This window comes from Artibeus jamaicensis, unplaced genomic scaffold (assembly GCF_021234435.1).
Source record: "Artibeus jamaicensis isolate MK-2021 breed Jamaican fruit bat unplaced genomic scaffold, CSHL_Jam_final contig_786, whole genome shotgun sequence".
NCBI lineage: Eukaryota > Metazoa > Chordata > Mammalia > Chiroptera > Phyllostomidae > Artibeus > Artibeus jamaicensis.
In genome coordinates, this window is record NW_026521971.1 from 3,765,183 (window position 1) to 3,792,749 (window position 27,567).

General features: G+C 38.5%; 1 protein-coding gene across 5 annotated transcripts in view; it reads left to right on the plus strand.

Moving 5' to 3' along the window:
• The window catches only part of SEC24A (SEC24 homolog A, COPII coat complex component), a 65,993-nt gene that overhangs the window by 27,695 nt on the left and 10,731 nt on the right, over window positions 1-27,567 (plus strand). For all 5 annotated transcript variants that reach the window (XM_037150867.2, XM_053672766.1, XM_053672765.1 and 2 more), the window contains 9 exons: window positions 2,497-2,606; window positions 4,966-5,078; window positions 6,282-6,400; window positions 12,597-12,652; window positions 13,736-13,942; window positions 14,804-14,924; window positions 15,236-15,394; window positions 23,633-23,806; window positions 26,746-26,856. In XM_037150867.2, coding sequence (XP_037006762.2) covers window positions 2,497-2,606; window positions 4,966-5,078; window positions 6,282-6,400; window positions 12,597-12,652; window positions 13,736-13,942; window positions 14,804-14,924; window positions 15,236-15,394; window positions 23,633-23,806; window positions 26,746-26,856 — 1,170 coding nt within the window. The remainder of the gene's footprint in view (window positions 1-2,496; window positions 2,607-4,965; window positions 5,079-6,281; window positions 6,401-12,596; window positions 12,653-13,735; window positions 13,943-14,803; window positions 14,925-15,235; window positions 15,395-23,632; window positions 23,807-26,745; window positions 26,857-27,567) is intronic.

Sequence of the window (27,567 nt, forward strand, 5' to 3'; positions counted from 1 at the left end):
ATTATATAAGGTAGATAATAAGTGATAAATTTTATGGTATTAATTAAGACTGTCATTTAAGAAATTTTTATTTAGTATGCTAAGTGAAATAAGCCAGGCAATGAGGGACAAATACCATATGATCTCACCTTTAACCGGAACATAATCAACAACAACAAAAAAGCAAGCAAAATATAACCAGAGACATTGAAATTAAGAACAATCTAATACCCAAAAGGGGGGAGGGGACATTGGGAGGAAGGGTTTTCAGGAACCACTATAAAGGACACATGAACGAAACCAAGGGGGAGGGTGGGAGCAGGGGAGGGAGGTGGATTTGGATGGGGTTGGGGGGGAGTGGTGGGGTGGGGAAATGCGGACAACTATAATTGAACAACAATTAAAATTTTTTTAAAGAAATTTTTATTTAGAAATTATTTACAGAATACTGTACTTGAAAAATAATTAAATTTACTTGAAAAATAATTAAATTAAAGAAAAGAAATTGTTTGATGCCTTTACTGTAGGGCAGCAATTTTCAACAGCGATTTTCTTGTGTGCCACAAGAATTTTTAAAACATGCACTACCTAACTGTTGAATCATGGGCACTGACCTCTTTTTCCTTAGACTGTCAAATAAGTAAATGACAGCAGCCAACACAATGATAGCTGTTTGGTGTGAATGAATCAAAATTACGCCTATTTTTTTACTAGATCCTCAAAAATATATTTTTTGATGTGCTGTAGAATTTTAGAAATTAGTTTTTGCGCCATGAGATGAAAAAGGTTGAAAATTGTTGCTCTAGAGTAAAAGAAAATAAATCCACAGAATAGCTGCCATTAGCTTCATTCACTGCTGTGTGAAGGCAGATTTGGGCAGTGTTAGAAGGTTAGTAAAATGTTTTCTCAGTAACTGGGGAGGAGGAGATCTCTTTTAGTAACTCATAATTTATTTTTGAGGAATATCATCTAACCAACAGCACTTTAATAGGATTATAAAAGAAAAAAGGTATGCTGATATCCACCGCAAATTAAGTTTCTGGCCCTGACCTACAGGGCTAGATTGGTTAAGCATCGTCCTGTAAAGTGAAAGGTCACTGGCTGGATTCTCAGTCAGGGCAGGGCTCATGCCTGGGGTGCAGGCCAGGGCCCCGGATGGGGTGTGTATCAGGGGCAGCCCATGGGGGTTTCTCTCCCCCTCTTTGTCTCTTCCTTTCCCTTGGTCTAAAAATAAGCAAAGTCATTTAAAAAAAAAGAAAATTAAGTCTCTGCTTGGAAGGAAATTTTATTAAGCATTGGGAAATAAAGGAATTTAAGATATTTTTAAAAGCCATTTTTATTATTTGTATTGTTTAAGAGTAGAGGAAAGTGCTGGTGTGGCTCAGTTGGTTACGTGTTGTTCCACAAACACAAAGGTCTCCTGTTTGATTCCTGGTTAGGGCATGTGCCTGGGTTGTGGGTTTGAGGCCCCTATAGAATGCAACCAGTTGGTGTTTCTTTTGCGCATCAGTGTTTCCCTCCCTCTGTCCCTTCCCCCTCTCTTAAAAAATAAAAAGAGTGGAGGAAGTGAGGATAGATTTAGAGTACTCATTTTTCTCTATAATAATTAAGAAAATTTGTATACAGTGTTTAATACACCTTTAAAATCTTATGTGTATGGCCCTGGCTGGTGTAGCTCAGTGAATTGAGCACGGGCCTGTGAACCAAAGGATTGCTGTTTGATTCCCAGTCAGGGCACATGCCTGGGTTGCAGGCCAGTTCCCAGCAGGGGGCGCACAAGAGGCAACCATACACTGATATTTCCCTCTCTCCTTCCCTTCCCCTCTAAAGATAAATAAAGAAAATATTTTAAAAGTCTTATGTGTATGTGTTTCAGTATGTGAAATGAAATTGTAATAAAGGTTGAAGTCACTCTTATATGTATCCCAGACCATTTCATGAACTGTGGCTTGCATAGAAATTTGAATTTCTAAACAGTGGGAAGACAGATGAAATGATAATTTGCTGAGAAGACACTCTCTGAGCTCTATCATAATAAGTGATGGGCAGCTGACGTTCCACAGTGGCCTCACTAATTAATGGAATTCAACAAACCCTTAGACTTTGTAGGAGCAGTTAGAGTCTGCATACATGAATATTATATGTCAAATGTGAATGTTCTTGTACCATTGAAATTTAAGACAAAGTTTAGTCTTGCATTTAAGAAAATAATTGGCATTTAATGAGTTTTTATCATTTTTTAAGCTATTTTAGAAAAGCTGCTATAGCAAGAATTAAGACAAAGAGGATACTGGAAGACACTTAGGAAGTGATTTAGTTACAGAAACAAGATATACACAGGTCCATTCAGTATATGCGGGATTTGAATGAATCTTCAAAACAAGGTGTATGTGTTACCCCTTAATATTTAGTGTGTATCGAAGTGTTTATAAATTACTAAATGAAGACAAAAGCCAGATGCAGGGTTTAGTAAACTTAATCTTTTAGTTTTATCATTATATGGTGTTTACTTAATAGTTCCTGAAGAATTCATGCGCAACCCTTTGACCAGAATCTATGGAGAACCTCACAAAAGACCTGAAGTTCAAAATGCTACAATTGAGTTTATGGCTCCTGTAGAATACATGGTAAGTTTTCAGTTTTTAATACAGCTTATTCATCTGATAATACTGGATATTAAATGAAACGATATAGTGTCCTTTAACGAAATTTTATGGTTTTAAATTGATAAAAGTAGCATGCTTGTGCCTTTTCCTTCCCCTCTCTCTCCCCTCAGGTGTGCATCTCCGTGAGGCTTGCAGCCAGGGGAGCAGTGGGCAGCAGTAGCTCTTCCCAGGCACCCCCGCCCCCCGGCCTGTCTCCAAGACCCTTTTCTCTGACCCTCCAGGGAGTCACAGTGGCCTTCGCCTGTGCTCTCCTGTTGCTTCTCTCCTAAGCGCTTCCTTGTGTCAGTGACCCCAACTTTAATACACATACTCTCCAAATGGAAAAAATTCATAAAAGTTATACTTGTTCGTTATTAAAATAGTTAATTAGTATATGAGGGTAAGTCTGAAAAGTGTGTGTAAAGTTCCATTTATGTTTCTTATGTGTTCATCCAGAAATTTACAATATCACATTGGGACCATATTTACTTCTAAGTCACTTCCAATTTTTTTTTAAGGTTTTATTTATTTTTAGATAGAGGGGAAGGGAGAGAGAAAGAGTGAGAGAAACATCAATGTGTGGTTGCCTCTCATGCACCCCCTACTGAGGACCTGGCCCACAATCCAGGCATGTGCCCTGATCTGGGAATCAGACCAGTGACCCTTTGACTCACAGGCTGGTGCTCAATCCACTGAGCCTCACCAGCCAGGGCTTATTACAAATAATGGTGTGATAAACATCCTCTTGCAAATACTTTTATACACTTGTGTAAGTATCTGAGGTCTTGCATTTTAAAAATAATAATAATGTTTAATGTTTAATTAGCACTTCACATTTCACAGAGCACTATATTTTTATCATAAACAACTCTCTGAACTAAGCTAAGGAAATACAATTAGTCCTATTTTACAGATGTGAAAAGAGACTTACTATGTTAACTGTAGGTTAAGTGATTTGCTAAATAGCATTTAATAAGTGGTAGAGCTCACGTTAAATTCCAGGTCTTTTGATCTGATTATTCTTTCGCCATGCCATAATTGCCTGTAAGGAAAGGGGAGTATGAAGATAGGCCTTAACACCAACTTTTAATGTTTTATTTTAGTATTTTTTTGTGAGATAGTCTTTCTGTACCTGAGCTATTGGGGCCATTTTAGTATAGAAATTATGAGCGTTCCATATGTTTTCACCACAGAGAAATTTCAGAGTAGAAAACATTTTTGTGATGCTTACATGGTTGGTAAATACCTTTCTCCAGCGTAGCTGTCCCTTTGCTGAATTAAACCCAAAAGATGCAGAAGCATTTGTTCTTTTGAATTGGCCTTCCTGGGTTTCTTTTCTTTTATCTTCCAGGTTTTGCAAAAATGGCTTTCTTTAATTTTGGGACTTGCCTGTAGCAAGAGGTTTTGCTTTTTCCTGATTTACCTCTTGGGCAACAATTTCTATGATTCCACAAATGAAGTATGCAAAAAAATAAAATAAAATAAAAGTTAGTATAGTGCACTATATGCTCAGCTCTGGTTGTGGTTATTTGATGCTCTTAGTTGAACTGAAAACAGATCTTTGAATTTGGAAGTTTAAAAATATAGTTGTACATTTTTAAGAAACTTGGCTGAAATGTGTTGGTCAAATAACCAGCTCAGACAACTTAGGAATTTATACCTTTCAGAACTGTAATTCCCTTAAATTTTGAAATATAATGCATATACAGAGAAGTCTATAAAACACAAATATATAGGATACCAAATAATTGTAAATGCTCTGTCAGCACCACCCAGGTCAGGAAATTGAACACTGCTAATACCCCAGAAGCCCTGTTGTTACGTTTCCATCCCTTCTGTCCTAGAGAAAACACTCTTCTGACTTATGGCAGTCACATCCTCATTTTTCTTAAGTGTGCATCTGAAAGCAATATAATATACTTCTGCCTGTTTTTATTTTTTCTCTGCTTGTTTTTTAAACTTATGTTCTTTTTATGTTGTTTATTGTTTATTAGAGTCTCCACTCAATCTGTAAATAATGCGTATTTTATTTTTTTGAAGATGTTATTTACTTATTTTTAGAGAGAGGGGAAGGGAGGGAGAAAGAGAGAGAGAAACATCAGTGTGTGGTTGCCTCTCACGTGGCCCCCACCCGGGAACTGGCCCAAAACCCAGGCATGTGCCCTGACTGGGAATTGAACTGGTGACCTTTTGGTTCGAAGCCCACACTCAATCCACTGAGCTACACCAGCCAGGGCTAAATAATGCTTATTTTATTGTTTTGCTGTATGTGGACATGACAAATGTTGAATTTAAACTTAATCTTATTAAGCGTATTTAATGAGACCCCTTCTTTCTTCAGTTACGACCACCTCAGCCTCCAGTGTACCTCTTTGTCTTTGACGTGTCTCACAATGCAGTTGAAACTGGATACCTGAATTCAGTTTGCCAGAGTTTGTTAAACAATCTGGATTCGTAAGTATCTTAATTCAGTTTAAATTAGAAACAACAGTGTTTGCAAAATGGCTAAGTAGTTTCAAAATACAACAAAAGCTATGTAATTATGTTCTAAAAGCCCACATAAATCAGTTGTGAACTTTAGGCCTTGCTTTCTCCGAGAAACTTCATTTTAACTTTTATTATGGAAAAAGTTTAAACATATAGTAATAGTTCTTTCAGATATCCATTCCTCAACTTCAGCATTTTTAGCATTCAGCTGTTCTTGCTTCACGTAATCATACACACATACTTTTTTCCCCCTTAAGTATTTTAATGTAAATCCCAATCAGCCTGTCATCTTACCTATAAATACTTGGAATTATTTTTAGCCTTAACTAAAATACAAGTACCATGCTAAACAAAATTACCAATAATTTCATAGTGTGAACTTAAACCAGTTCAGTTTTTGTTCCTGGTTGTCTCAAAAATGTTTTTATGCTGTAGCTTTGTTCGAATAAGAACCTAACTGGGTTCACACGTAGAATTTGGTTGTCATATCTCTTAAGTCCCTTAAAATATCTGTACTTTACATGGTGCTCAGATATGTAACGTAACCTATAAAAGCTCATGCGATTTTTTAGTGTAATGAATCCCAGCGTTCTTGTGCTGTATGGAAGAATTTGGAAAACCGAATCTCATCAGAAGCAGACTAGCCCCTCCCCTTCTGATCAGGAGCGGCCGTGGTCCTGCCAGCACTTGCACTTTCACGTTGCGGGTGGGGTAGGGTTCTGTCTGGTGAGGGACAGTCCTGATTCACCCAGGCATGGGTAAAATTTTTAAAAGATGAGCAGTACCTACATTTATATTACATTTTAGAGTGGGTGTATAGTAATTGGCTTGTGTACTTTTATGAATGAAAATTACCTACAAAGTTTTGGGTATGTTTTTCGATGTTTTTATATGCCATTTCCCAAGTGATTATATAATTGCGTACAGATGTATTGAGTTTTGAATTGCTGTATTATTGCTGGGTTTTGTTGTTTGGCTTATTGTAGTGTTTTCACTTTAAGTTGGGTATGTTTTCATGGTGATGAAATATTGGGTGGGTTAGACATTTATGTTGTGAAACATTCATATAATGTGAAAGTAGATGTTTACATGTAACTCTTAGCTGATGTTTAATGCATATATATGTATATGGGAAAACTTGATAAAATTAACTTCTAAATTTATTTTTAGGCTGCCTGGCAACACTAGGACAAAAATTGGCTTCATAACATTCGATAGTACAATCCACTTCTACAGTCTTCAAGAAGGTCTCTCTCAACCTCAGATGCTAATAGTTTCAGATATTGAAGGTATATATTATATACTTACTGAACTATCTTAGTCATTTTCAGCTCTATAACTATTTCATGACTATTTGACAAATTAGGAGTGTATGGTATAATTCCACTATATTGAGGAAAACCTTGAGTATGAAATCATAAGGTTGTTGGAATTGTAAATGTCCTTTAGTCAGTCCAACCCCTCATTTAATAGAGGAGGAAAAGGGAAGTAAAGTGAATTCTGAACAAGGCAACAAAAACATTGATGCTAAAACTCAGGTTAGCTCTTTTTTTCTTTTCCTTTATTCATTCAAAAAGTATTTGAGGATGGGCTTAGAGCCCAGTGGAATAGATTAGAGAACCCAGAAATAAACCATTATATGTAAGGTCATTCGATTTTTGACAAGGATGCAAAAACATTCAGTAGGAAAAGACAGTCTTTTTAACAAGTAGTTCTGGGAATAATGAATGTGCAAATTAAAGAAGTTGGACCCTTATCTTACACCAGATCAAAAGAATTAGCTCAATGGCTGAAAGACCTAGACTTAAGAGCTAAAACTATAAAATATAAAACTTTTAGAAGGAAACATAGGGGAAAATCTTCATGACATTGGATTTGGCAGTGATTTTCTGCATATGACAAAGGAAAGGCAACAAGAAAAAAAATGGATTTCATTAATATTCAAAACTATTGTACATCAAAGAACACTATCAAGAGAGTAAAAAGGCAACTCACAGAATGAGAGAAAATATATGTAAATCATATATCTAAGGAAGGAATAATATCCCAAACATCTAAAGAATATTCAACAACAACAAAATAACACATCAAAAATAGGCAAAGGACTTGAATAGACATTTCTCTAAAGAATATATACAATAATGAAATAATGAAAAGTACTTAACATTATAAGTCATCAGAGAAATGCATATCAAAACCACAGTGAGGTACCACTTCGCATCCACTAGCATGGCTGTTATCCAGAAATTGACGGTGACAGATGTTGACAAGGATGTGAAGACATAGGAACTGTTGTGCACTGCTGGTGTGGCCGCCGTGGAAGACAGTCTGGGGAGTACTCGATGAATTAGAAGTGGAACTACCATCTGACCCACTTCTACTTCTGGATATTTATCTGAGGAAAACCAAACACTAATTTGAAGACACATATGTACCTCTGTGTTCATTGCATCAGTACTAATAATAGCCAAGGCATGGAAAGCAAGCTCGGGAAAGAAGATGTGATGTGTGTGTGTGTGTGTACATACATAATGAAATGAAATATTACTCATAAAAAATGAAATCTGGCCATTCGCAACAACATGCAGGAACTGAGAGGGTATTAGGCTAAGTGAAATAAGTCAGAGAAAGACAAATAATGTGATTTCGCATATATGTGGATCTAAAAAAACAAAACAAATGACTAAACATAATAGAAACAGATCCATGAAACATGGTGGTGGAAAAGGAGGACTTGCCACCCAGGTGATGGTGTAGGTAAACATGATACTTGCCTCCTCCCACAACCACAAAATAACAACTAAACTACAGAACAACCATCACTCAGAACCACCTAACGTTGGACTGAATGGAAGACGTACAACTAGAGAATTAAAGAAGACATATCAAGACTGATAGAAGAGGCAGAGACACAGAATGGGCTGGACCAACACCCGTGTGTGGCAAATAAAAATCAGGAGGGATATCTGGGCTGCAGAGATCCTGCCCGAGGCACAAATCATCCCAGCCCCACACCAGGCCCCCCAGCCCAGGGGTCCAGTGCCAGGAAGAAGAATCCCCATAGGTTCTGGCTGTAAAGACCAGTGGGAATTCAGGCTGGAGGAGACAGATGGCTTGTGGAGACCTTGTTAGTTCCTATCAAGGGGCCTGTGCATGGACTTACTCAAACTTTCCCTCAGAGCTGTAGTGCTGGGACCTCATCTTGAAAGGCACCAGAGACATACAGCAAGGAACTGAGTTGTCTGGCCTTAGGGCAAGAGCTGGGTGCAGGGGTAGCTTTCTTTCAGACAGAAGTGCTGACAGAGGCTGTTTTTTTTTTTTTTGGTGATTCCTGCCCCCACAGATCCGGCAGGTGGGCTTCATATCTGAGACTCCATCTACATGGCTGATACTGTTTGCTCCTCTCGGTGATTCCCTGAGGCTCTACCCCACCCAAAAAGCTGGCCCACCCAAGCTGTTTCTAGTGGCTTTTTCATACAAATGGCCTGTCTTGGTTCATGTTTCAGATTTTCCTGAAATCTCTCAAACAAGCAGCACCTGGCCTCAGTGTGCACTGTACCTCTCGCTGTGGGGCTTCAGGCCTGGTGCTAGCAATAGCAGGCTTTGGCCTCGTCTGGGCGCCTCCAAATGTAGCACAAGTAGCAGCTGTCTGCAGATTGCTTTGTAGCTTTTGCCAGGTGGCCCCACCCAGAGAACACAGGTGGCAGCTGACCTTGGCCCGCACCTCCCATGAGGCTACAGAGCCTTCACATCCAGTAGACAGCTTTAGATCACGTCGAAGCATCACCGCCCAATGACCTCCACCAGCACACTCAGAGGACACACTCAGCAGGCACAAGTGCCCCAGTGAACTAGGTCCTGCTCTGGGTGGTGGGCCCCAGCACAGCTGATTTCTCCATGTTGTTTTGAGGTCAGTGGTCAATGGTTGTAGCCAGTCTTTGCAGGTGATTGTCCTGGGGGGTAAATCCCTCCCATTGATGTGACAATAGCAATCAAGGCTCAACCACAAGAGCAATGTGTACACAGCCCACCTTGAGTGCCCAGCTTGAGTAATGGGGGAGGATGTACTACTGGGTCCCACAGAATAACAACTGCATTAGGCCACCTACCAAGCCTGGGAGATATAGCAGCTCAACTTAATACATAGAAGCAAACACAGGAAAGCCATTAAAACAAGGAGACAAATGTGTCCTAAATGAAAGAATAAAACTCCAGAAAAATAACAAAATGGAGATATGCAGTCTACTAGATGCTAAGTTCTAAACACTGGTTATCAGGATGCTCAGTGAACTTAATGAGAACCTTAACAGTATAAAAAAGACCAGTCAGAAAAGAAGAATAATTTACAGGGTATCAACAGTAGAGTAGATGAAGCAGAGAATCAAATCAGTGATTTAAAATATAAAGAAGCAACAAATAAAAAAATTAAAATAAAAGAAAGCAAAAAGCACCCAACCAGAACAGCAAAAAAAAAAAAAAAAAAATCCCCGAAAGTGAAGAGAGTGTAAGGAGCCTCTGGGACAACTGCATGTGTATAAGCTTCTATGATGGGAGAGCTGGAAGGAGAAAAGAGGGAGCAAGAAACTAAAAACCTATTTGAAAAATGACAGAAAACTTCCCTAACTTGGTGAAGAAAATAGACATACAAATCCAGGAAGCCCTGAGAGTCCCAAACAAGATGAACCTGAAGAGGCCCACACTAAGACACATATAATTAAAAGGCAAAAAGTTAAAGGCAGAGAACCTTAAAAGCAGCAAGAGAAAAACAGTTACCTGCCTACAAGGGAGCTCCCATAAGATTGTCACCCGATTTCTCTCAACAGAAACTTTGCAGGCCGAAAGGGATTGGCAAGCAATATTGAAAATGATGAAAAACAAGGATCTACAACCACATGATCGCGGTTCAATTCCCAGTCAGGGCACATGTCTGGGTTGCAGGCCGGTTCCCTGCAGGCCAATTCCCAGCAGAGGACTCATGAAAGGCAACCGTACATTGATGTTTCTCTCCCTCTCCCCTTCCCCTCTAAAGATAAATAAATAAAATCTTTTTTTATTTTTATTTTTATTTAAATAAATAAAATCTTTAAAAAAGAAAAACAAGGATCTACAACCAAGATTACTCTACCCAGAGAAGGTATTCTTTAGAATCAAAGGACAGATAAAGAGCTTCCCAGATGAGAAGAAGCTAAAGGAGTTCATCACCCTTAAACCAGTATTATAAGAAATGTTGAAGACTCTTGTTTAAGAAGAGAAAAAAGCCCTGACGGGATTGATCAGTTGGTTAGGGTGTTGTCTTGATACACCAAAGCAGTGGGTTTGATCCCCAGTCAGAGCACATACAAGAACCACCCATTGGGTGTGTAAATAAGTTGAATAGCAAATCAGTGTTTTTCTCTCACTTTCTGCCTGCCTGTTTGTCTCCTTTCCTCTCTAAAATTAATAAAATAAAAATTTTAAAGAAAATATATAAACAAGAAGATGACAATAAATAATACATATCAGTTTAATCTAAGGAAAAAAACAAAGGAAGAAGCAGAATAGAAATAGACTCATAGGTATAAAGAACATTTTGACAGTTGCCAGTTGGAAGGAGGCTTTGGGGGAAGGGTGAAAAAGGTTGAAAGGATTAAGAATTACAAATTTACGGAGTAAGTAGTTACAGAATAGTAAAGTACAACATAGGGACTATAGTCAATAATCTTCTAATAACTGTATGGTGTCAGGTGGGTGTGAGATTTGTAGGATGCTCTCAGTAAGTAAGCTATGTAATGTCTAATCACTGGGCTGTACACCTGAAAGTAATATATATGTCACCTGTAATTGAAAAACGAAAACTATTTTAAAATAGGGGTAAAAAGGATAATGACAAGTATTGCAAAGATACAGAACAATTGGAACTCTCATATACTGCTAGTGGGAATGGAAAGCAGATGGGCCTCTGTGGGAAATAGTCTGTCAGATCTTCCAGTTAGATGCCGTGTGACTCAGCAGTTCCCCTCAGTAGGTATATACTCAGGACAATTAAATACAGTCTACTCAACAAAGTATACATGAATGTTGATAGCAAAGTAGCCAAGAAGTAAAAACAACCCAAAGGCCCGCCTTTTGATGAATGGATGAACAACATGTGGTATATCTGCAGAATAAAAAGAATAAAGTACTGGTAAATGCTTCCACATGGAGGAACCTTGAAAACAATATGCTGAGTGTAAGAAATCAGTCAAAAAGGACCTCCTATTGTGACTCCGTTGATATGAAATGTGCAGAATAGGCAAATGCAGAGACAGAGAGACTGGAGGCTGCTTAGAGCTGAGGGCGTTGGCAGGGAAGTGAGGAGTGACTGCTGACCGGACAGGCTTTTCTTTCGGGGATGGTGAAAAGGATCTGGGATTAGGTGGTGCTGGTGGTCGTTCAACTCTGGATGTGTTAACAGTCGCTAATTATGTCTTCTACAAGAGTGAGGTATATCTCAATAAAACGTATTTTTAATTTTAAAGAAGGGGAGAAATCTAAACAGTAGAATTTTTGTATGACAGCTAGCGTCAGTATTTAATGATTCAAATTATTTGTCGGTTTGTTTTTTATGAATATTATAGTGAACCTTAATTATTTGTAATAAAAAACAAACAGTACACTGATGTAGATTGAGACCCCTCATAATCCTCCACCACCACATTTCCTTCCCAGTTTGCTTCCTTCTCAGCAAAGGAATTTAATTCCTAAGCAAGAATAGACTTGAATCAGCCCTGGCTGGTGTAGCTCAGTGGATTGAGCACGGTTCGATTCCCAGTCAGGGCACATCCCTGGGTTGCAGGCCGGTTCCCAGCAGGGGACACACGAGAGGCAACCATACATTGATATTTCCCTCCCTCTCTCCTTCCCTTCTCCTCTAAAGATAAATAAATAAAATCTTAAAAAAAAAAAAAGACTTGAATCCTGAGCAGCCCATGATGTGGTGGCCGGTCAGCATACCTGTGATTCACTTGATTTTGTAGTTCCACAAACAGAGGCACTGGCAGGCACCTTCTTTATGAGAAAGCACCTGCTTTTTGAGTGACAGTCTGCCAGTGGACTATGTTATGTTTATGTAAAGACATGGTGTTCTTGTATGTCATCTGAGTCAGCCTTTTTTTTTTAAAGTGAATGTTTCTTTGAATGGCTTCCGGGGCTAAGCAAGAACATAAAGCAGGATCCTGAATTTTTGTCTTTAACCTAATCAGCAGAGTGCTTGTGCAAACCCTTACGGAGTGCTTACAGATCAATATTTTCTGATTGGGAGGCTATTTACCTTTTACAGTACGAGTCAGCTTCTGGTAAATACCCAAATCAGTGCTCCGTGGGTCTCTGAACACACGTAGACAGTGCTATTATAGTGGAGGAAGGACTTTTCTGTAAGTATGGGCATGTGACTTATATTAGTCTTACACATTTGAATCACCTTTAACAACTAAGTTTTGTTTAAAAAATATTTGTTTCTCCTTTCAGATGTTTTTATGCCTATGCCAGAGAACTTATTAGTAAACTTAAATGAAAGTAAAGAGGTAAGGCACGTTTTCCTATCTGACATGTTGAATTGCAATATTGAAGGAATATATTTTTGCAATGACATTAAGTAAAATTTTGCTTCTTTCTGTGACATTTCTAAGATGTGTAGTATTTTATATTTTGCTGTTAATTAAAACTCATCAGAAGAACTGCTCTTGAGTTTGCCCTTGAACTGATTGCTTTTAAGTCTAATGTAGCAAGTGATTTGTAGTAGAATAGAAGATGAGCCTACTCCTTTAAGGAGGAAGACCTGAAGGAAACCTGCCTTGCCAGCCATTTGGGAAATTGGGAGGGTTGCTGAGCTAGCTTCTGCTCACTGCATAGAAGCACTTTAGCTAGGCTGCTTTCAGTGCCCTTTGCTTTTCTGATTCACAGAGTGTCATTGGGGTCAGTTCAGAAGAAACTCTTATTACCTGCCTGGAAATTGCCATGACATAATACAGTGAGAGGTGAACAGAATGTGTCTGAAGGGGGGATGTTGTCTACCCTGTACATGCATATATGCCGTAGGGGTAACATTTTAACTAGCAAGTCTATGGTCTCAGCTGTTGGCAATGGTGACTTCGCCATGGTGCGATGTATTTTTTTCCCATTAACTCTCTTTATTTGTACAACCTAACCTGAATAGGTAGTTGTTTTTTGTTTTGTTTTTCTTTTGTTGTGATTATTACTAGTTGGCAAATTTACTGGATGTCTTAGATTTTGTAATAGGGAAGAGTTAAACTCTCTTTGGAACTCAAAAGAATACAGTGCGTAGAGGTGATTGAGAAGGCCATATTTCATGGCATTAAAATAAATCTCTAATCTGTGATGGTTCTTTTAGATACATTTTGGACTTATAGTCTTGCTGGACTACTGCATGTGCAAGAACTATAAGGCCCCAATTTTTGTCTTGCTTGCCAATCGATAATGTTTATTTGAACGAGCTTTCTTGTCATTTGACCAACCTCATTGTTTACTGTACTGTCTGTACATTCTCTGACCATTATCATGACTCAATGTCTTGTCTATTGTATTAGTTTTTGTAAAGAAAAATTTTAATTGTAACACTCTTGCATTTTCTTGCTTTATTTCACAAGCTTGTCCAAGATTTATTGAAAACTTTGCCACAAATGTTCACCAAGACCCTGGAGACCCAGAGTGCCTTGGGTCCTGCACTTCAGGCTGCCTTTAAGCTGATGTCCACAAGTGGTGGTCGAATGTCTGTCTTTCAAACACAACTCCCAACTCTAGGTGTGGGAGCCCTGAAACCGCGAGAGGAACCCAACCATAGGTCATCTGCTAAGGTTAGAAGGTCATCAGATCCATGTTAAAATTTATGTTGGCGCTCTGTCTCTTTGACCAAACAGCTTGTTTTTTATTTAGATTTCAGTTGTGGAGAGGAGGGAATATGAGGAAATAGATAAAACATTTCTTTTTTATGTAGACTTTTCTGTTTTATTACAGTATTTTCTACTTTATTCACTCTTGCCTTAGTTTTCGATCTTTAGCAGGCCATTAGCAATGCAGCCTGCCTTGGCTGAGGAAGGTAGGCTGAGGGAATCAGCTTTCTAGGGACCAGGTAGGACCTGGGTGACCACTACAAAGTACTCATGGTTTGGTACATTGACTGCCATGGATTGATTTTGAGCACCTCGTGTCTGTAAACTTGGTTTGAGATGTGTATTTCTCAAAAGACTATGAAAGGCCATACATAATAATGACTGTGGTGTTGATCCTGGAGTCAGTCTGCCCCAGTTCTACTGCTTTTTAGATGTATGAGCTTGAATAATTACTTAATTTGTTTGCCCCTCTGTTTTCTTATATTTATAAAGTGAAAATAATGATAGTTCCCACCTATTAATCGTAGTTAAAAGGACTAAATAGGTACTACCTGTGAATTGTTTAGAACATTTCCAGCATACTAAGAATTTAATAGATTATTGAAATTAGTATAATAGATTTATTTCTTTTTAAAAGTAAATCAAAAGAAAAAATTCTTAAGCCATATGTTTCGTACTGAAAACCCAAAAACATTCCAAAGCAAAAGGATTTTGTAGAATTCCCAAGGATAATTGTTAACACCTGGTTATGTATAGATAGAAATTTAAGTTTTGTGACAATATAATTGTTTAAATTTTTTTCTGTTTTTAATTTATCATTAATAGGAAATTCACTTGACACCATCTACTGACTTCTATAAGAAATTAGCCTTGGACTGTTCTGGTCAGCAGGTGGCCGTTGACTTGTTTCTTCTCAGTGGACAGTATTCTGATTTGGCTTCTCTGTGTAAGTTTCTCCTCATGCTTATTTCTTTCAAGTGAATGTCAAAATGCTATTTGTATAATGGTATTCTAAATAGAAGACAAAGTGAAAGAAATTTTATTTCCTTGGCAGAGTTAGTCAATATAAACCCTATATAGTCTTCTACTTTAAGAATTTATGATAGAGAGATTTCTGTGCTGTTTAAGGAAATGAAATATTCTATTTGGCAGTGACTGGGGAAGTTAAAGAAAGATTGATTCAAATGCCTGTAGTTACTTTGATGTAGTAATAGTAGTGAATGGCAGAATTTCAAAGGAGTGTGTGTTCTCTTCCAGGTTGTATTTCTCGGTATTCAGCAGGCAGTGTCTATTACTATCCCTCTTACCACCATCAGCACAACCCAGTCCAAGTACAGAAATTACAGAAGGAGCTGCAGAGATACCTCACTCGGAAGATTGGCTTTGAGGCAGTCATGAGGATTCGAAGCACCAAAGGTGGGAGCGCTATTTTTTGCATTTACATAGGAGAGTAAATTGCTTTTGATACCACCAGTAATAAATATACATGCTTTAACTAGTCTTATCTCAAAACTAGCTCTTCTAAGATATTTTACTCTGATAGAATATTCAATTAAAAGTAAGAAGAAATAGCCCTGGCTGGTGTGGCTCAGTGGATTGAACACTGACCTGCGAACCAAAGGCCTGCAAACCAATTGAACTGGTTGCTGGTTCAATTTCCAGTCAAGGCACATGCCAGGGTTGCTGGCCAGGATTCTGGTTGGGGGCACACAAGAGGCAACCACGCAATGATGTTTAAAATAAAGAAAGAGAGAAGAAATTTAAAAGAGAATGTTTTGAATATACTAAAAACCACTAGGTTGTACACTTGAAAAGGTGATTTTTACTGTATATGAATTATATCTCAATGAAAACAGATTATGTCCCCAAAGGAAATAAAACATATTACTGGTGGATTTTTATTCCACTTCAACAATTATTTTTTAAATTGTGGTGGAATATACATAACAAAATTTATACTGTTTAACCATTTTTAAGTACACAGTTGCGTGGCATCAAGTCCATTCTCGTAGTTGGGCATCCATGACCATCACCCATTCCCATTAGCAGGAGCCTTATTGCGTGTGCCTTCACCCCGCACCTGCCGTTGACAGTTTCACTGTGTTCTTTTGGAAATAGTCTCACAGTTTCAGAATGTCTGTGTCCAGTTTGTTTCTGATTATAAATACTTTGTGGCTGCTAAATGATAACTGTTTTACTATTAAAATGGGAAATCGTAATTCTTGATACTTCATTTCTCCACATTTTCAACATGGTTTTGATCTTTTATTCACATTTTAAAATATTATTGCTCAGAAGAAGGTATGAAGCAATCCTTTTTTTAAAGTGGAAAGTTTATATGAAATATGCATTAAAAAATAGATACCAAAAGATAAAGATCTACAAATCTGTTAGATAAATGTTGAAATCTATTGGTCAAACCGTGTGCCAAATGAAGTAAGTGGTTTTTATCTACTACTGTAATAAAAAGAAAAAAAGTGATTGAGTGAAACAGTAGAAAAGAAAACATACGCAATCTCTTATGTAAAGTATCAAATAAACACCTAAGAGGTTGCCACAACTCCAAACAACTCACAGTATTATCGTCACCCATAATAACCAATGAATTATCTCAGTAGCCTTCTGTTTTCATTTTTATGTATAAGAGCTTTGTTGAGATAACATTAACGTACTATACAGTTCACCCATTTGAAGTGTAGAATTCACTGGTTTTTAAATATATTTACCATGATATTACCATAACCGATCTTAAAACACTTTCATCATCCCAAAAGAAAACCTGTACCGATTGGCAGTCACTTATTTCCCCAGTAAACTCCCCAGTTCTCAGCAACTGCCTGTCTTTCTATTTCCATGGATTTGCTTCTTCCGGGTATTTCACAGGACTTGAAGCCTACAATATCGAGTTCCTTTGTGACTGGCTTTCTAAACTCAGCAAAAAGTTTTCAAGGATCATTCATGTAGCATGTATGAGTATTTCATTAATTAAAAAAATATATTTTATGTATTCTTATTGCCCAGTAGTATTCCATTGTATAGATACATTATTTTGTTCATCCATTCATCAGTTGATGAATGTTTGGGTTGTTCCCACTTTTGGGGAATTATGAATAATGCCTCTGTGAACATTTGTATAGAGGTTCAGAGACATATTTTTGTATCTCTCAAGTATTTACTTGGGTCATAAGGTAACTGTATGTGTAACTTTTTTGAGTAAGTGTGGACTGTGGTTGCAGTTGCACCATTTTACATTCCCACTAGCAGCAAATGAGAGTACGGATTTCTCCACATTCCTGTCAATGCTTGTTATTGCCCTGTATTCTTTTATTATTATTTTTTAAAGATTGTATTTATTTTTAGAGAGAGAGAAAAGGAGGGAGAAAGAGAAGAAGAGAAACCTCGATTAGTAGCCTCTGTCATGCCCCAAAGTGGGGACCTGGACCACATCCCAGACATATGCCCTGACCGAGAATCGAACCAGTAACTTTTGGGTTGGCAGTCCAGCACTTAATCCACTGAGCCACACCAGCCAGGGCTATATTTTTTATTTTAACCATTATAATGGATTTGATGGGGTATCTCATTTGTGGTGGAGCTTTGTTCAGCAGAGCCCCCCTTCTGTCACAGATAAGAATAATTCTACCAAGACATGATTTGCTTAGGGAGGAAAGGTGGCCAATCTCTCAAAGGAAAAGGACCTGACCCTGTTCCTCAATGGGCTTTTATTGGGTTTAATTTGCATAAGAATATGGGGCACGTATGTATCTGTAATGCTCATCAATCATTGTCAGGCAGTAATGATAAAAAAATAGATAACAGTCAAAGAACTATGCGGGCTTATTCTGAGTCAGGGTCAGATAGCTAAAGGGCCATAAAACTTTGGGAAACACACTCAATATTATGCTTGGAACCTTATTGTTTAAATTGAGGACATTCCTAGCAAAGCGGGTTTCACAGGATTTTATGCATTCTTTTCCTTGGCCTGATTGCTCCAGAAACCTGCCTGTTCCAACATAGGGCCACACCCACCTCCAGCATCGTTTCAGGCTTAAGTTGGTTAGGGGAAGTAAGCCAGCCAAGAGATTAGGAGACTTCTTGCAGACAGAATGAGGACTCAGGCTATGTCAAAGCCAAGGGGTGAGGATCCACTTTTTTATAGCCTCCCAAGTCCATCCTTGATGGCTCCTTCTAGACTATGTCTTAGGTCTTGCCTTCCTTGAGGAATCTTGACCATCATTGTCTAACCAGTCATCTGCCCTGGGGCCAAGCAGGGTGAAGTAAAGGGGGCAGAGGTGGCGCCCCTGCTGGGAAGATAAGCTTTCTCCCCTTAGTACCTTATGGTCCCAAGGTCTTTTTACTCAGCTTTAGCCATGGGGGGCCACAGTTTCTGAAGCTAGCCAGAGCAGTTCTCAACACTCATTGAGGTTTTTATTTATATTTCCCTAGTGATGAGTGATGTTGAACATCTTTTCCTAGGTTTATTGGTTACTTCAAGTCTGTGGAGTACTGTCTATTCAGATTAATTTTCCATTTTAAAATTTGGTTTGTCTTTTTAATACTGAGTTGTAGGAGTTCTTTATATATTTTTAGATAGAAGACTTCTGTCAGATACATGATTTGCAAAAAAATTTTTCCATTTGGTAGGTTGCCTTTGTCTTTTCACTTTCTTAATGGTACTCTTTGCAGTGCAATTGCTTTTAATTTGATGCCCATCAATATTTTTCTTTTTCTGTTTATGTTTTTGGTGTCATAGCATTAAACACTGCTAAATCTAAGATCACAGACATTTTATACTTATACTGTCTCCTAAGAACTTTATAGTTATACTTCTTATATTCGGAGTCTTTGATTTACTTTGGGTTAATTTTTTTTTTTTAAGAGAGAGAGAGGGGAAGGGAGGGACAAAGAGAGTGAGAGAAATGTCAAAGTGTGGTTGCCTCTCACACGTCCCCAACTGGGGACCTAGCCCTAAACCCAGTCATATTCCCTGACTGGGAATAGTACCAGTGATCCTTTGGTTTTCAGGTTGGCACTCAATCCCCTGAGTTGCACCAGTCAGGGCTACTTTGGATCAATGTTTGTATTTCATTTGAGGTAGGTATTTGACTTCATTCTTTTGCATGTGAACATATGATTCTTACAGTATTGTTATAGGAAAATGAAGCAACCAGACACCGAGGGATTGTAGAGTACGAGGTTTATTATTTTTGTGCACAGGCCCAGAGGAGTCTGTCTCCAAATTCTGAGCCCCAAAGGATTCTTGGGGGGTTATATAGCTTAGGGGTCTTCCTGTCTACGTGACAAAAGTGGGATACAGAAGCAGAATGTGATAATTGTTCTATCAGCGGGGGTGCTAGTTCCAGCCCTACTGACTTTCCGGCTATTTGCTTTCTCAGACGGCCTTATCGTTCTCCTATGGCACCTGGGATCTTAGGTGAACAAAGGTTTTCCAAAGCTTCCCACATTAGTATCACTTATTGAAAAGACTATTTTCCCCAATTGAATTATCTTGTGACCCCTGTCCCCTTGTTGCATTCAGTTGATCATAAATGTGAGGGTTTATTTCTGGGTTCTGACTTTTATTTTTTTAATAAGCCTATTCATACCTAATTTCAAACTATCTCAATTATTGTAGCTCTCTAGTCAGTTTCAAATTGGGAAGTATGAGTCACCAGGTTTTTAATTTTTTCCCAAGATTGTTACGGAATTCTGGGTCTCCTATAGTTCCATATTAATTTTAGGTTCAGTTTGTCAATTTCTGCAAAATAGCTAGCTGGGATTTTGATAGGGATTGCATTTAATAGGTAGATCAGTTTGGGGAATATCGCCATCTTAACCGTATTAAGTCTTCCCGTTCACAGCTGTGGTATGTCTTTCCATTTATCTGTGTCTTCTTTAATTGCTTTCAACAATGTTTCAGAGTTTTTGGTGTATAAGTTTTACATTTCTTTAAATTTATTCCTAAATATTTTTGATGGTATTAGAAATGGCATTATTTTAAAAATTTCATTGCTACTTTATATAAAGAAAATTAATACTTTGTATACTGATCTCATATCCCACAGTCTTGCTGAACTTATTTAGTAATTTGATAGTTTTTAGTTTATGTAAACTAAACTAAACTTGTTTAGTTTATTTGATAGTTTAGTGTTTATGTTTTAAAGGGCCCATTTGTTGTATTCCATTCATTCAAGATTGATGGACCTCAAAAATTATTTATTTCTACAGGTACTGGCTATACATTCCTGGAAATATATATCCTAAGGGTGTTTTTAAAACTTTTTCTATTTGTAGGACATAAGATATATTACATGTACCTAATTTTGCATAAAGAGCTTGAAAGTAGACCAGCATACCAACAGTTTGCCTTCTTGCTAGAGTGCTTAATTTAATACATCTTTGTGGTCACTTGCTTATTAGGTTTTGTCTTTGTTCTATTTGGGCCATATTTCATTGTCTCCTCATTTTTGGTAGCCTCCCTGTGTTTGTTTCTGTGTATTAGGTGGAGCTGCTTTGACTCCCTGTCTTAGTGTGGCCTATTGTAGAAAGCACACCAATAAGTTGATAAGGTGGAGCCTTAGGGAATTGCTGGGGTGGGGCAACCTGTGTCACTGCTCTGTGGGTCTGTGTGGGGGAGGGCTCACAGAGGGGACCATGCGGCTGCCTAGCCTCTGAAGTTTTGCCCGGGAGAAAGATATCTCCCAGCTCACTCCCTGATTGATGCCAGTCACTTCAGTTTCTCCCCATGTGCATTTGGTGCCCTGCCAGTTGCTGCTGTGGTGCTAAAGCCCAAAGGCAGTGACTCTGCATGAGTCTTAAGTCTATTGAGGGGCCTTTAAGAGGAGACTACTGAGAATCCTGCAGTTTCTTCTGCTGCCCCAACCCCCACAAGTTTTTACAGCTAGAAGTTATGGGAACTCATCTGCCTGGTGCAGGACTGGGGTCCCTCATTCCCAATGTATCCCTCCCAATTTTTACATACCATACGTGGGTGTGTGACTGCATCTTCCTCTTCTTGGCCCCTCCTACCCATCCGGATGAATGTAGTAGCTTCTTTAATTCCTTGGTTGTCAGACTCCCATACAGCTTGATATTCTGGTGATTCTGGGTGATGTTTGGTTTGTAGTCTAATTGTAATTTTTGCTGTGGTTGTGTGAGGAGGCAAGATATGCTTACCCATGCCTCTGTCTTGGGTATCTGTTCTTGTGGAAAGTAGTAACTTCCTTTTGTAGAGTAATAACATCATTGATAAAGCTGAAGTCCTTTTGCATTAGCTTGTGTGTGTGCATACTTTTGAGATGAGCACATGCCTTTTTTCCTTTGTTTTGTTAATGTGTTGCATTACATTTATCACTTTTCTTTTTTTAATTGTATTCTATTATTTATGCCATTACACTTGTCCCAATTTTTCCCCTTGTCTCCCTCCACTCAGGGTTCCCCTCACACTACTCCCTCAGGCAGTCCCCACGCCATTGTCCATGTCCATTGGTCATGCGTACATTTTCTTTGGCTACTCTGTTCCCTGTGCTATACTTTACATACCCACGGCGGTTCTGTGACTACCAGTCTATACTTGATTCCTTCACCTCTATTGCCTAGTCCCCCAGCCCCCTCCCATCTGGCAGCCATCAAAATATATCTGTGATTCTGTTTCTCTTCTGCTTGTTTATTTTGTTTTTTAGATTCAATTGTTGATAGATCTATATTTGTTGCCATTTTATTGTTCATATTTTTGATGATCTTCTTAAAGAGGATCCTTTAAAATTTCATATAATGCTGGTGTTATGTTCATGTACTCCTTTAGCTTTTTCTTGTCTGGGAAGCTCTTTAACTGCCCTTTGATGATAGCCATCTTGGCTGTAGGTCCCTGTTTTTTGTGACTTTGAATATTTCTTGCCAATCTCTTCCAGCCTGTAAAGTTTCTTTCGAGAAACCAGCTGACAGCCTTAGGGGAACTCCCTTGTAGGTAACTAACTGCTTTTTTTCTTGCTGCTTTTAAGATTCTCTCCTTGTTTTTAACCTTGGCATTTTAATAATGATGTGTCTTGGGGTGGGTTGTTTGGGACTCTCTGGGCACATGCCTGCCACTGGAAACAGCTCAGCTGGGCCTTAAAGTTGGGTGGAGCAGGGCCTCAGAGAATCATCAGCATGAGGCAAATAGTGTGAGCCAGTTTGGCGGAATCTCAGATATGGTGCCCACCCACCAGCTCTGTGGCTCTGTAGTGGCAGGGCTCAGAAAAGGAACAATGGCCTCTGCCAGCACTTCTGTCTGGGAGAAAGCTGTCCCTCAACTCTTGATCTGATGCTGGACCATTCAGTTCTTTCCCCACATGTCTCTGATGTCTTTCAGTCTGCCGCCCCAGCACTGGAGCTCAGAGGGAACGGGTCTAAGTAAGTCTGTGTGTGGGCCCTTCGAGAGGAACTGCCTGAGATCCCAGAAATTTCTATCTTCCAGAGCCTCATTCCCCACTAGTTTTTAAGCCAGAAGTTATGTAGACTTACACTCCTGGTGCTGGAACCCTGGACTAGGTGGCCTGGTGTGGGGCTGGGGCCTCTTACTCCTGAGATATCCCTCCCGATTTTTATGTGACATTGTTCATGTTTTCAGCAAATCTTGAAGATTCATTAATACTCATTTATATCAATTTCTCTCATTTTGTTAAATTTCTACTAGTATTCAGTAGAATGTACAAATCACAGTTTAATACTTTACTATTGATTGGCACTGAGGATAGTTCTGATTTTTTCATTATAACATAAAAATAGTACTGCTTAATTATTTTTTAATAAATAATTTGGCACTTGAATGAGTGTATCTTTAGGATAAATTCTTAGATATGGAATTACTAGGGTTAAAGTAAATATTCATTTAGAATTTTGGTAGATATGGCCACCATACCCTTCCAAAAAGTTTTTTGAAAATTTGAATCCTCGCCTTCCTTTGAGAAGATATCTCTTACCCGTCCCTCACCCTCACTAGATACTGTGTATTCCTAATGCCATTCTGCTCCCCGTTCCAATGTGTGGGTTGCTCTTTCCCATACCATCAGGCAATTGCCTCAATTCTGACACCATCTCCCTGGAAATAGCATCAGATCCCGCAGGTTAAGGCCCTCGAACTCCCTCACCCAAATGCACACATACACTTCAGAAGCTAATTTTGAGTCCAGGTTGCTGCCTGTGCTTCTCATTGTCTGGTAATAGATTGGAAGTTCCAATGAACCCCTACTTGGGTTCCATTAATTTGCTAGAAAATTACTGCCTGTTGGTGACTGATTCAACCTCCAGCCTCTTTACCCTCCCTTGGATGTGTGTTGAGTGAAGGGGGCCCACTGAAAGTTCCGACCCTCTAATCACATAGTGGGTTCCTCTGGCAACCAGCCCCCCACCTTAGATAATCTAGATGCTTTGTAAACGCCATCTCATTAACATAGCAAAAAATACCTTTATGACTCTTGTTACTTGGGAAATTCTAAGGGTTTTAGGAGTTCTGTGCCACAAATGGGCAAAGACCAAGTATCTATTTTTTATTATAAACCACAATATCACATCTGAACTTTTTTTATTTACTGTCTGCCCATTTGATAAGTGACAAAAGTAAAATATAAATATCCAGGTGTATATAAATCATTTTGATAAATTTTTTTCTTCTAGGTCTTTCCATTCACACTTTCCACGGGAACTTCTTTGTTCGGTCAACAGACTTACTCTCTTTGCCCAATGTAAACCCCGATGCCGGGTATGCGGTGCAGATGTCCGTGGAAGAGAACCTTACTGACACTCAGCTGGTTTCCTTTCAGTCGGCGCTCTTGTATACGTCCAGCAAAGGTGCGTTGTTGGGTTTTTCATTGTAGCAAAACACACCTAACATGAGATCTACCTTCTTAACAAACTTTTAAGTGTACAGTCCAGCATTGTTCACTGTAAGAACAATGTTGTGATGGAGGTAAGTTTTTTGATTTGGTCATGTATTCTATGGCTTGTGATAAACTGTCTCCTTTGGAGATAATAGTATGTTATATAGTGATATTAAGTAAGGAGAACTAGAAAGCAGATTAATGTATTTTGTCCTAAAATGATGTGAAGACTGGCTAAATTTAATTTTTTATTTTAAAGATTTACCACTCTCACCTACTGTTTTACCTCCTTAAAGTTTCAGGAGTGTTTTATGCTATGTCCACTCACATTTACATGCCCTCTAAAATCAAACAGCACACCATACATATAAAAGATAGATTCTGTCTCTTGATGTCATTATTATATAACATAAGGAGAATATCCCAGTCCCTTTTCTGTCTATTGATTATCCAGAATTTATGAAGAAGTCACACACCCCTTCTCACGTTTTCATAGTCAGCCTCTCTCCCGATCGCAACTCCTGGCAACCGTTGATCAGTTTTCTGACTCCATAGTTTGGTCTTTGCAAGAATGTCATACGAACGTAGTCCTACAGCAGGCATTTTTTTGTACCTGGCTTCTTTCACTTAGTATATAGTGCATCCGAGAGTCATCTGTGTTATTCACCAACTAGTAGTTTGTTACTTGTTATTCCTAAGGAGTATTCCATTGTACTCAGTTTGTTTGTTCACTTTCCAGTTGAGGTCCATTTTAGATGTTTCGAGTTTCTGGCAATTTCAAATGTAGCCCCTCTAAATATATATGTACAGATTTTGTGTGAGCATAGTAAGTTTTTATTTTACTTGGCTAAATAGCTAGGAGACAGATAGCTGGGTTGTATGTTAAGTGTATGTTTAACTCTTTGAGAACCTGCCGAACTAATTCCAAAGTGGCTGCATTATTTTGCATTCCCACCAGCAGCCTGTGAGAGCTGCAGCTGCTCTGCATCCTCAGCAGGATTTGCTGTCTCAGGATTTAGGTTTTCTTTCTGTTTTTGGGGTTTCTTTTTTCATTTGCGGTTTTTGTTTTTAATCATTTTAATAAAGTATAATATCTCTTTTGATTTTATTTTGTGTTTCCCTAATAACTACTGTTGGGTATCTTTTCATATACTTACTGTTAGAAGCTTAGGTTGTTTTATGAAAATGTGATTATAATTTATATGCATGTACACAGATCTGTCATTTGGAATAATTTCCCTAAGATAGACTCCCAGAATTGGAAATATAGAATGTAGAGATGAACTGTCTAAAAAAATCTTGGTATTGTCTGATGGCTGTTCAGAAAGATTTTACTAATTTGTAGTCCCCTCAAGTGTGCCTTTCATTTTGGCCTTTATCTAGAATAGGAGCTCTAAACAGTGTTACCCTTTTATGCAGACATTTCTTCTCTTTGAAAGTAATTTATATGAGTTTCTCATATGTGTATTTTCATTAGTCTTAGGTTTTAATTTTCATCTCTAGGTTTTTGTTCTTTTCTCTGGGGTTCAAGGTATTGCTGATCAGAAATTTTTAAAAGGTTGACATAGTGTTTTATATTTGATGGTTGTCAAAAGTTTATCATTTTTGTTTCTTATATTTATTGATTTTTGTTGTGGTTAAATTACCAGAGACAAAGTATTATGACTGTTAGTCAATTTTTAATTTTTTTTCTGTGATTAAAGAGGAAAGTAACGTAGCTCAGTGGATTGAGCACGAGCCTGTGAAGCAAAGGGTCACCAGTTCGATTCCCAGTCAGGGCACATGCCTGAGTTGCAGGCCAGGTCCCTAGTAGGGGACACATGAGAGGCAACCACACATTGATGTTTCTCTCCTACTCTTTCTCCTTCCCTTCCCCCCTCTCTAAAAGTAAATAAATAAATAAAATATTTTCTTTTAAAAAAGAGGAAAGTATAAGATTTATTTCTGGACTTCAAATATCAAGACACAGACTCAAGTCTTGGCCAGATAGCTCAGTTGATTAGAGCATTCCCTTGATAAGCCAAGTTTGCAGGTTTGATCCCCGGTAAAGGAACATACAAGAATTAACCAATGAATGCATAAATAAGTGGAACAGCAAATCAATCTTTCTCTCTCTCTTTCTCTCTCCCTGAAATCAATACATTAAAAAAATAAGATTCAAGGCCTTGGCTTGGTAGTTCAGTTGGTTAAAGCATCATCCTGATAATGCCAACGTTTCGGTTTCAATACCATACCAGTCAGGGCACTCACAAGAATCTATCAATGGCCCTGGCTGGTGTGGCTCAGTGGTTGAGTGCTGGCCTGTGAACCAAAGGGTCACTGGTTTGATTCCCAGTCAGGCACAGGCCTGGGTTGCTGGCCCGGTCCCCAGTGAGGCAAGAGGCAACCACACATTGATGTTTCTTTCCCGCTCTTTCTCCTTCCCTTCTCTCTAAAAATAAATAAATAAAATTAAAAAAAAAAAGAATCTACCAATGAATGCAGAAAGTGGAACAACAAGTTGATATTTCTCTCTCTCTCTCTAAAAATAAATAAAACAGCAACCAAAAAAGACACAGCACATTTTGGACTAGTGTTTTCATATATATTTGCATGTCTCTGTGTGTGTATGTAGATATACACACACTCAATTTTTATTATAAAGTAGATAAATTAACAAGAAAAAGTTCAGAAAAGATTTTTTTAGAGCTACGGTGTTACCATCATTTGAATACCATCTCTGTTGTCTTTTCAGCAATACATTAAACAAAAGAATTTCACAGTAAATAATAAACTTTAGCTTTCACATTAAAGTTTTGATACTATCTGTACTGACTATCCCTATTTGGATTTGAATCAAAAAGAAATGACTTTAATGTAAACTTTTTAAATACAGCTGTCTCTTCCTATCACTTTTGTGTTTTCCCAAAGGTGAGAGGAGAATTCGTGTTCACACTTTGTGTCTGCCAGTAGTGTCAACTCTGAACGAGGTCTTTCTTGGAGCTGACGTTCAAGCAATTTCAGGGTTATTGGCCAATATGGGTAAGAATTGTTATCACCTATTGTGAATATTTTGCAGGTAACTTTAAACAGCTTTATTAGGATATCATTTACGTACTTTATCACTTAACCCATTTTAAATGTACAAATCCATTGTTTTTAGTATGTTTACATAGTTGTGTGGCCATCACCTCAATCTAATTTAAAAATATTTCTATCACCCCCAAAAGGGCCTCATGTCCATTGACAGCCCACTTCCTCCTCCTTCCCCCATCAGCCTTAGGCAACACTGAACTGCTTTCTGCCTCATAATCTGCCTATTGTGGACTTCAAGCCACCATTTTTCACATCATATCTGGTACTGGCAGTCAGTAGCTTTTTAATGAGCTCTGTAACTGAGGTTACAGAGACAGCACTGCGAAGGTCACCAGCCTGGAGCTGTGGCCCCCGGGCCGCACACCCACCACTGTCACATGTGAGTGTGCGGCCGAGGCCAGACCCTGTGGGTCCGCAGAAAATGTGTTCGTATCTTCACAGTGGTTGCCTTCCTGACTTTTTTTCCTTTTAGTCCCTTTCTCATACACATAGAGCTTCACATCATTTTAGTTCTTGCTCTTTTTCTCCTTCAGGCAAGTCAGTGCTTTGAACTTGAATCTGCCTATAATTGGAATATTTACCCCCCTCCCTTTTTTTTTTTCATTTCTTACTGGGAAAATTTTTTCTTTAATGGACCTGGTAAAGGGTCCAAACCCT